Below are 11,600 nucleotides of genomic sequence, written 5' to 3' on the forward strand. Positions count from 1 at the left end.
AGAAAATAATTCATTTTATTTTTTCAATGATTTTCAGTCAGAAACTCAGAAACTTTTTCAATGTTTCAATTTTTATTGTTTCTTCTTCTTAAGAGATAATGGATGTTATTGTGTAATTTATGGAAACAAATGTACATTAAAATAATTAATTAAAAGAGGGTGTGATTTAATTATCTGACATAAAACATATCAATACTACTATTTTATCTAAAAAAAAAAAGATTCTCTCTTATTCCTTTACATTGTATAAGGTTATCTTGGCCATCCATGGATTACTAGTTGGTGTATTTAAGTGCTCATGAATATTATTATTCCTCTAAGTGTTCTTTGGTTTTGCGTAGTACTGAAAAATTGTTCTGTCAAACTAAAAGTTAACATTTATATCATGATTCTTATTGGTGCGCACATTTACGTTATTAAATATTTGAAATTGTTTGTTGGTTTTAAAATAAGTTAATATGAATGCTAAGTATGAAAAACTTTGGCACAATAATATAGCATTAAGTTATCAAGTTTTCTTATTAAAATAATTTTATCATTTTTTTTCTACTAACATGCATTTAAATTATAAATTTATCCGAAGTTCAAACTATAAAACCTAACGACCAAATATAAGGGTTCAAAATTATAACAATAGAACCTAAAATTTCTACTAATGTTTCAACACTTAAATCATCCGCATAAACAAATTCAATTTCAAAACATTTAAGGGCAAAAAGAAAGATGATTTTTGAAGATTGACAGGCAAAGAAACTAAATTGATGGAGTTCGTTATCATGCAGTAGTTGGTCTGTAGTAAGAGAGTTACCAAACACTTAGTAAGAAGAGAGGTCCTAAAACTTATAGGCTATGGTGGTCTTACAAGAGGATTTATAAACACTTCGTCACAATTTCAACACTTTCGGAATGTTTTCTAGTGCAAACAACTTTTACCTTTAAAAAAAGCTTCAGAACATCATGGAGGAGCCCGACAAGGATGGTGCTTCAAATGGTTAGATAGATGATGAAGAGAGGAGGGTGATAGTGGAGAAGATAGAGGACCAATTTCATATTTGGGTTATTTAACCTATTAAAGGGCATATTACATGTTATTCACATATGCTCATTCTGGTGCTAGTTTTATATTTTTTGTCATGTTAACTCTTTATTATTATTATGTTACCTATTTGAAATTACGTCAGATGGTCATAATAATGATGATATTATTTGTATGTTTTTTTATTATAATTTTTTAATTGATTTGGATAAAAGAAATAGTACATGATAAAATTTAAATATTTACAAATAATATGTGATAAATTTTGGTATTTTGGCTAGTATTATATTATGAGATGATTGTTATAGTGTTAATTTTTTTGAATTAGACTACCATAATGCTAAGATAAAAGATGCTTCCTTAATAATACAATAAAAAGTGATTTTAAAATTATAGTTTATACATTTATAAGGGTTTAATTGTCATTTCTCACTTTTTTATCTAATTTTTAACCTTTTAATTATTGTAAATCAATCACTGATATTTTATTTTTTAAAAAATAAATCGTTTAGTTAATCATTTTATATATTAAAAATAATCAAATCTCCATATATCATTAGTCTTATTATTATAAAAAATCAGTACCATAATTGTTCAAATCATATGTGATTATAGAAGACCAAAATCTATTTGTGTTTGCCTTTTAATTCGTAATATTGTACTTTAATTAAAATTTTGCTCATGAATTTAATCGAAATGAAAAATATTTTATTAAATTTGATGAATTAAATAGCTTTGATGAAGATATATGTAAACTAAAAAATATAGTTAGTATTATTATAAGGTGATTAAACTAAAATAGTCAAAAAATTAAACTTTAAATCTTTTATAAACTAAAATAGTCAAGTGTTTGTGGTGAAAAACAACGAAGAGAGACTTGAGGATAAACAAAGAGATTCTGGTTTTAGCCTTTCTATCTTCCACCTCTGCAACACAAACAGAAACCTTTGCTAAAGAAATTATAGCCACGAATTATGCTACTCCAGTGTTCTGCATCCAACAATGCCAGTGCTCCATTTCCAGGGTCCTTCTTCTTCAAAACCCTACTGAAATACAATCTTTTCAAGAAACCTTCGCACTTCACTTGCTTCTTCAAATTTGATTTGCAGGAAGTTGCTGAGATTGCCCATAACAAGGTACTCAAATCTTTCACACCTCTTCTTCTTCTTCTTCTTCTTTTTTTTTTATTTTTTATTATACATTCCGCCAATCTTCTTCTTGTTTTTTTTATACATTCCGCCAATCTCAATTTTCTATATGAAGGTATTGATAGCGGCTGCTGCATCGGCGGCAATTGGCCAGCTTTCGAAGCCTTTCACTTCCGTTATTCTTTATGGCGAACGTTTCGACTTCAAGTCTGCGATTCAAGCTGGTGGCTTCCCCTCTACACATTCTTCTGTATGCCATTAATCTTTCCTGCAATTTGCTTTACTTATTCTATACTTTCTTCTTTCATACTCAACCTTTTCTTTACGATTATTTACATATGGATATATAGTCTGTGGTGGCTGCAGCAACTTCTCTTGCTCTTGAAAGGTAATGTTTCTTGAATTTTAGCCTGTATGTATCAGTTTCTCAAGGGATAATATCATTTTGCTAAATGACTTACTTGACAACTTTCACTTTTTTTTTTTAATTGTGTCTTTAGGGGTTTCTCTGATTCCATTTTTGGAGTCACAGTTGTTTATGCAGGCCTTATCATGTATGATGCCCAGGTAAATTTTATCTTGTTCCAGTTTCTGTTTGTATTTAAAATAATCATAGCCTGTTTTTATAATTCCTCAACTGCATGTTTGATTTTCCAAGTTTTTTTTCTGTTTTTTTTTTAAATAAATCTGATTCTTACTTTATGCATTTCTTAATTCATGAAGAGTTCTTTTGCCTTGATCCAATTGCATAATGTATGTATTGGTATTTAGTCTTTATCATGTGTGTTGCCTTGTATCATTTCATGCTTCTTAATATCCGCTGCCTAAGATTTCCTGATAGATCATCTATTGTATTCAAAACAAAGTGAGGTTCAGGTCCTAGAAAATTTGTTCATCTCAGTATCACATTCACGTGCTTTAATATTCAGTTATACAGATACTATGACTGAATTTCATTTCCACCATCCAAATGGAAAGAGTAAATATCTATATATGTTGACTCAGATAAGATGCGGATTAAACTTAATCCTTACTGTTGGCAACTATTTGGGATTTTTCGTGTTATGGTCGGAGGGGAATACTAGGGTCTTTAGAGACTGTTAACCATATCATTACTTTTGGAGAAATTTTTGTTTTCCCAATATCTCTTTGATTAAGATGCATGGTCTCTTTCAAGGTGTCTCTTCGTCTATTTTGGGAAGAGTTTGTTTGCATTCTGGAATTGACTTATTCAACTTTTCTGTTGTCGAAAGATCTGTTATTATCTTTCTACTTACTCTTTTTTCTCTCTTCCTAATAACACTTTTTTTACATGCTTGCCCCTTAACAATAAATAAATAAGTAAATAAATGACCTGATCGACTTCCTGGCTTTTCATTTACATTCCAATTCTCTAACCTCTCATACAGTTTTTAATATGCCTTCCTTGTTTGTCCAATCAGGATTTGAAATTTCGTTAAACATTGTAGAATAAAAAACTGAACTGAGATTGGCCAAACCATTAGGACCTTCCGTCATAATCCCCAGCTAGATTTTTATTATTATTAAGAGATAAATCAGGATAGCCTATGTTATTAAAGAGCATAGAGATTGTGGACATTGGTGAATGCTAAACCTAAATATCAGTTAGAGTCAATTCAAACTCAAAAGAAACATGGGGGTGCCAGGGATTTTGACAGGATTTTCTTTTTGATTGCTTCTGAATCTGTTGGCAGACACAATGAAAATGCTTTTCGCTTTGATTGAGGGTGATTCACTCCATTCTAGATTTGTGTATAGTAGATATGATGGAAGCAAGAGATTTTTGCTAGTTTTATGGAATAACTTGGAACTGTAAAAATTGATCTATATCGTGAATAAATCTGAGCGGTTGGCGAACTGTTTTGACTGGAGATAATTGTGGCTAAAATGAAGATGTAGAGGTGGAATATATACCAATACAAGAAAAATAACAATAGGAAATAAATAGTTCTGAAAATGCACATGTGGACCTAAAAGCCATAGCATTGACGAGTAATTGTTGGTAAAACATGTGGAGAAGGTTATAGGTATTTTCAAAGACCATGTAGGTTCAAATAGTGAAGAAGGATTTGATTTCAAATACCTTACTGATATGACCTTACAGCTCATTTGTTTCAAAGTTTTTCTATTCCCACTCTGTTCCTACATCTCAAATTTTAACATGTAGAATGTGATCCTAATTTTCATGTTTGATTCAGAATGCAACAAACTTCATTCTTGGGTTTAATTCTAGAATGATCAATTTCTGTTTCACGTGTGGAAGTAGGGACAACAGAAACATTTGCTTAAATTGAACATGAATTAGAATATTATTGAAATTTTTATCTCAATTATACTAAGTTTCTATTGTTTTTTCAATTAATCGATATCTGAACCAAAGAAAATCCCTGGAGTAGATGGAATATAGGAAAAGAATCCATGTAGTCAATCCTGTTGCAAAGTCAACTTTTCATTTGTAGTACAATTGTTGAGTGACAACCAAATTCTCCCAACTGAATGTTAAGGAACTAAATAGTAATAATGCTTGTGCGTCATCATCTAGTGTGAGATTCACGATAGCTAACTGAGTTAAGATTCTCTAGAACCAATTCTAAAGCTCTGAAGCATCCTGTTCGGCTCTGTATCTTGAATTCACTAGTTACTTGATCATGAAAGCCTTGTTTTGTATGTTCTTGTGCTCACATGAGTTCTTAAGTTTGGTTCGGGGTGCACAATCTTTCTCATATTTTGCACATTATGAATCACACTAAGTTGCATATGTTGTTGCCTCATTGTGCCATTTGCTTCTCTGTAACATTTTTTATTCATCCTTCTTCATCTCTGCTGGCTTTGCATCCCATGATGAATCACAATAAGTTGCATACACCAAGTTCAGTTGGATTAAATAATTATTTATAAGAAAACAGATCTTCCATTTAATGTTTTCTTCTATATGGGAGGAGGTGGGTGATTTTAACAATACTACTAAATAATTCTTTACGAGACATCTTCAATCTGGGATAATTAGAAGTGAATTTAACAATACTACCAAACTATCATTCATTTTTAACGGAACAAGAATATCACAAAGCAACTAAAGCTCTTACCTAAGTTATTGGGAAAAATAGATAGGCGGTAGAAAGCAAAATTTTTGAGCAATCTAAAATAAGTTATACCAGTAACCAGTCAAGCAAATAGCCCTAGGCATCAAAATCATAAAAGAGACAAAGATGATTTTAACTTAGTTGGTTAGAAAATCTCCTGCTATCTAATAGATAATGCGTATAAATTTCTTGTCTAGATCAACAACTAGTAAGAAAAGTCTTTCTTGGATTACAACAATCTAATCATGAGCTTCACCAGAAATGGAGACAGACATTGTTAAGTTATTGAAATATGAGAATTGATTTGGAAATATAAAGAACATTGTTAAGTTGGTGTGCAGGGTGTGAGAAGAGAAGTGGGGAATCATGCAAAAGTACTTAATGAAGTGGTGATGAAGAAAAAAAGTAATCCAATTGATTGTAATTGTGAAGGAGAGTGTGTAAATATGTTATCTACTGAGTCAACAACAGGTAGATCTTGTGAGGAGTCAGCTCCAGTATTAAAAGAATCAATTGGCCATACAGAGGTTGAAGTTGTAGCTGGTGCTTTCTTAGGTTTCCTTGTTACCCTTGTAGTTTATTTCATACTGTAATTCCCTTCAATTACTCATCTGTAATTCAAAAATTTATCAATCTAATTTTTGACTTGTTAGATTCAATTTGTGAATTTTGTAATCATTGTATAATTTTTTTGTGTATATATTTATTTACCAGAGTTTAAAAGTTGTAAAAATTGAAAATTAATTTAAATAAATGTATAGAAAATAATTATTTTATTTTATCCAACAAACAATAAAAAAAAAAAACATGGCATATCTAATTTTTTGAACTTCTTTCCATTTTTAAAAGTATATTTTTTTTATATAATCCAAAAAAGACAACTTTTTTTTGTTATTTTCACAAATAATTTTATTAAATTCTCTGATTTTCCTAAACAATTTTATTGAAAACTAATATTTTCAAATTAATTTTGTAAATTTATAAGGAAAACAAACTTCAAACAGAATCATTGGCTGCCACGTTCCTTTCTCGACCAATGAACACGTTCTTGTAACCACGGACGCGCGCCTGAAACAGTCGAGTGCCACCTGTTCTGATCTAAAGAACGAGGTGGCACTAAGCGGATACATAAAAGAAGAAAGGTTAGAGAAGAAGTTGCGAATTGCTATTGACAGGAACAAAAATAATAATGTCAGGGGCACAGGGTGCAGAGCCACCGGAGTCGAAGACGGCGACGACTTACGAGTCGCTAGAAGGGGGAGAGAACAGGACGAGGCTAAATTTGAAGTCAAAGGAAGACGAAGGTGGCATCCAGGTAGAGAAGCTGGAGGACAAGGTACCGGATGCCGCTTGCCAAGGTGGTCCTGTATTTGGCGCCGGCGATCAGGACAAGACCTCGCCGGATCTCGGTGTTACCGGCACTGGGTAGTTTATTTCTGTTTCCTATGAATCGTGTTTTTTATTTTTCTTTGTAAATAAATAAATGATTATTATAAATATAATAAATCAAATATCCAAATCGTTGTTAAATTTAAATCAAAGATGAATAATTAAGTTAAAATATGAGAGATTTTGAGATTGAGTAGAAAATTAAATTTAAAAATTTTAAAAAATCCCTCAAATTTAAATTTGATTATTAATTGAGTAATAAAAAATAGAAATAATTTCAATATCTTGGATTTTTAAATATTGTAATTTGGATGTCTAATACATATATATATATATATATATAATACTGTAATTTCAATATCCCTCCTTTTTCTCGTAATTTAATTTTGTCCACTGCTTATATATATATGCACTAATAGAAGCAAGTCTCTAGTACACATATATATATATGTATATTTGTAAGTTCCAACTTATAAAAAAAAAAAAAAAAAAACTGAATTGTTAGATTCTATCCTTTTCATAACTCTTCTATATAAATTTATGAATCTGTTCATGGAGAAATTTGCATACAAAACAGTTATATATATAATATATATACATATATACAAACAACCCAGAATAAGTTTAGTTAGATATATTACTCAAACTATAGAAACATATTCTGCAGATTACATTTAAATCATGGCTTCCAAGTTATACAGATATATATATATTTGTATATATTTGATGGTAATATTTTCACTGCATATACGGACATGACGTGAAGTCTAATGTATTAGAAATTTACTTGATAATGTTGTTTATCATGTCAATATCTATTAAACGATATTAAAATACAATTAATAATAAGGATTAATTGAAAAATATAGAGTTATGATTAAATTAAAAGATATTTTAAGGGTCAATATAAGTTTTTTTAAAAAATATATCCATTTATATAAAATCAAATATTCCTTTCATATGTCTGCAAACACGGATGTGATGTTTTCTTTAGAAGTGGACCAAAGCTGTATATATATATACAACAAATTTATCTATAGTGATCCAGAATAGAGGGAAAATATATACATAGATATAGATATATATACACACACACGTTCTGGCGGCTGCAACTTTGTTAATGACTAAAGTGACATTAAATTAAATTAAAATTAAAATTTCATATTTTAAAATAAAATAAATTAAAATAAAATGTCACTAAAGTGACATCATTTATTATTTCGAAATATATATATATATATGTTATTAAAGATATTAAATAATTCATGCAGAAAATAATCGACTCAAAAGAAATCTTTTTTGTTCGAATTATAGATAAATGTGGTAATGAATATGTAATAAATTTTTATATTTTCACTGCATGAAATATGTTGATTTGAAGAAATGATTTATTATTAAATATTTATTAATCAATTTTTTATGAAAACCATTTACAAACTATTATTTTATTTAAAAAATAAACTTTAATATTGTGTCTGGTTTCTTATAATGGTCTTCTTCGTTATATTTCATACCAAAGTATGTCTACATATACAATTATATTTTTTCTAATAATTTGTATTGTCTAGTGTCTTATAATGGTTTAATTGTATCCCATACCAAATATGTCTATATATACAATTACTTTTTTTTCTAATAACTTGTTTGTATAATTGAATAAGATGTATATTAGTTGTGAATTTGATATTTTGTTTTATACATTTACTATATTTGATAACTCAAACAATATTCTCGTGCTTAATGGTACTAATTTTAAAAAATTAAAGGAGCAAATTACTATTTTGCTTGCGTGTATGGATGAACCATGTGATTTGTTTAGAAGAACCCCTCCCCATTAGTGATAGTAGTACTACTGTAGAGAGGTCACCTTCTGAGAGATGGAAGCAATCAAATTGCACATCGTATGCATAGTACTTGATGAAAAAAATGTTAAGAGTTTCTTAAAACGAATAATAAAACAATTCTGATGCAGATATCAAAGCAAATCATGAGGATTGCCCAAAATTGAGGCTTGGTTCAATTACTAGAAGTATTTTCAAACAATTGAATGCCAACATTCAGAGCTATGCATAAAAGGATGCTTTCTAATTATCCTGGACTGAGTTATGGAGACAATACCCAAGAATCAATTTGGTGCATTTAATTGGGCCTTTGGGCCATGACCTTGCTCAAGCTGAATTGGATTACAAGCTCATTCTATGTGTTTTGAACTTCAAGAAGATAATGGGCTTGCACAGTACATTAACAATAACTACGCAAGTAGTTCAGCATCATCATTGTGATTACTTGGGCTCCAAGAAGCTTATTTTCATTATGACCAGCCTATGTATATTGCTTGGGCCTTAAGTAACTTCTTTTTTTTAGTCTATATTCAGGTTGCTTGCTGACCAAGAAGCTTTCCTAGAGCCTTGGACAAATTTATGCCTATTTTAAGGGATTTGTTTCCTCCATTCAAGTTGCTTGCTGACCAAGAAATGTCCCTAGAGTCTTGGACGAATTTATATTTATTTTAAAGGATTTGTTTTCTTTTTTTAATTTTGTATTTCCTATCTTAATAAAGAGTTCGGTTTCAAAGGGAAGCATTGTCTTTGACCGGATATTAATCTTATTTAGGTTAGGATTTCTATTTCATTTTTCAATTAAAAATATGTTATTTAGGAATTACCATAACTTGACTAAACCCTAGCCCTATATACATGGGTGTTCGGATTATTTATGTAACGCCCAAAATTTTTTATTTTTATTTTTGTTATTATTAGAATTATTATAATCTATTTTTATTTTAATTTTTTCTTTTATTTATTTATTTAAATAAAAATATAAATGTTTTAATTTAGTTTAATTTAATTTAATAGAAAATAAAAATAATAATAATAATAAAAATGGGTAAAATTATTTTTGGAGTTTAATTGACAATAATTTTGAAAAAATGGGTGAAAATTCATATTCTGGAGGTATTTTTGGAAAGAAAATCGGAAATCAGGGGTCAAAACGCAATTTAAAAAAATTGCACCACGTCAGTAGCCACGTCAGCAGCCCGGTCAGCAGCTCCGGCCAACCAGGACACGCCGCGTGGCAAAGACACTGACGCAGGAAGGCCACGCGGAACCGGCCACGTGGGCGATCCGCGTGCGCGCGATCGGACGTCTAAGATCCGTTCCTGCGAGCACGGACGGCCCAAATAAAACGCGCGCACGGATGACCCAGATTGCATGCGTGTAGATGGCCCAGATAAAATAATGCACGGACCGCCCAGATTAAATCGTGATGGACGACTCAGATTAAAAGAGGAGGGTTATAAATAATCTCATCCACACCCAATCCCAAACCCTAGCCGCCAGAGCCTTTGCTGGAGAAGACAGCCCAGCTACCGGAGGAACCGACCACCGCCACCCACCGCCGCGCCGGGGCACTTTTCAGCCACTAAACGAGATAAAATTTCTCCCATTGGCTCGGTTTTCAATGCTGAACCCACCTGTGGCCAAATCAGAGTCAAACCACCAGCCAATTGGTCGAAAAATACCACCGAAGCCCAGCGGCGCCGCCGTGGGTTTCCTCAGTTTTAGCCTCCGATGAGGCCCTTCCTGATTCCCGTTCAATGCAATTTTTACACCACTGTGACCACCGTCCTTTCCTCTACAGGTTGACCGGAACAAAACACCAAACTGCGACTCGCGTCGGAGGAGCCGCTGCACCCGAGAGCTCCGCCGCCGGTAAGTCTCGGTTTTCTTGATTTTTTTGGCCCACCGAGGGCCCTAGGGGTGTTTTATTTTATCACAGGAACCAATGCAAGTTTGATCGAATTTGGCCGAAAAAGGTCAGAAACGGCCAACCCTAGGCGGACTGCCGCCGCCCTCGCCGGAGCACGGCGGAGCCACTGTGCTCGAATTCTAAAATTGGCCGAATAGGCCCTAGGTCTGATTTGAGATTTTTGGAGACATGTGCAGGTATCGGAAGTGTGTTTCAGTTTCCGGAGAAAAATTCAGGGAATCTAGGGACTACCCGTAGGCGCAGTGAGAACCCGATTTCAAACTCCGAAACAAGTAAGGATCCCTCACCCTATTTCCTATCACGGCATTAAAGCTTAATAAATGATAAAACGGTATTTTATGAATTAATAGATATGTATAATTAATTAAGATTGCTAATGAGGCCCGAACTTGATATATTTGTCGGTATATTCCTGGTTGATGTATTTTACAGTCTAAATGTAGTATAGTATTTGATTGTTTATTCTGTGGTTTTGTGTGCATGAATCACTGTTCAATCTATTATGGTGTGAATTATTGTGAACCCGATGTTGTGTTGCCTTGTTTAGTGTGCATTACTGGTTTATGTATTCATATTGATTGGGTAACTGAGACTAAGAAAAATAAAAAGGGCATGTGAATTTATAAATGGATAAGTCGACAGCCTCACTAGATATCCTGGGAGATGGTGGACGGACCGGGTCCATAGGGAACCCTACCGGGAACATGGGTCTCTCATATCGGACGAGGTATGGACACTTTAAATGTTTTGGAGCTCATACCGGACGGGGTATGGGGACGGCCTGCTTCACCCTCATACCGGACGGGGTATTGAGGTTTATAGTTTTGGTGCTCATACCGGACAGAGTATGGGGACGGCCCTGGAATTAAGGTAAATGGTTCACGTGTAGCGGAACCCCTATGGATCCCCATGGATACTAGTAGGCTGATAAAAGAGGAAATTTGTTGCCTGATGATTGAAATACAAAAGTATGATATGTGTTATGTTACAGAGTGTGCATGATCTTATGATGTTTATAATGTTATTGTTTTCATAAGTTGTTTTCATAAATCTCACCGAGGTACGTGGACAGTAAAGGATTTTATTATTGATAAATGAATTTGTTATGAATTATGCTTTATTGGTCGTTTTTGTTTTCTACCAACCTTTACT

At 32.3% G+C, this 11,600-nt stretch overlaps 2 protein-coding genes across 2 annotated transcripts; both read left to right on the forward strand.

Moving 5' to 3' along the window:
- The first annotated feature begins 1,887 nt into the window (after window positions 1–1,887).
- Window positions 1,888–5,947, forward strand: LOC110809615 (Acid phosphatase/vanadium-dependent haloperoxidase-related protein). Its single transcript, XM_022035491.2, has 5 exons — window positions 1,888–2,172; window positions 2,300–2,434; window positions 2,535–2,572; window positions 2,685–2,751; window positions 5,630–5,947. The coding sequence occupies exons 1-5, from the start codon at window positions 2,011–2,013 to the stop codon at window positions 5,879–5,881; spliced, it is 654 nt and encodes a 217-aa protein (XP_021891183.1). The 5' UTR covers window positions 1,888–2,010; the 3' UTR covers window positions 5,882–5,947.
- Window positions 5,948–6,290: 343 nt separating this feature from the next.
- Window positions 6,291–6,829, forward strand: LOC110809618 (seed maturation protein). Its single transcript, XM_022035494.2, has one exon. The coding sequence runs from the start codon at window positions 6,478–6,480 to the stop codon at window positions 6,715–6,717; it is 240 nt and encodes a 79-aa protein (XP_021891186.1). The 5' UTR covers window positions 6,291–6,477; the 3' UTR covers window positions 6,718–6,829.
- The last annotated feature ends 4,771 nt before the right edge of the window (window positions 6,830–11,600 follow it).

Source organism: Carica papaya, chromosome 2 (assembly GCF_054855325.1).
Source record: "Carica papaya isolate Zhongbai chromosome 2, ASM5485532v1, whole genome shotgun sequence".
Lineage (NCBI taxonomy): Eukaryota > Viridiplantae > Streptophyta > Magnoliopsida > Brassicales > Caricaceae > Carica > Carica papaya.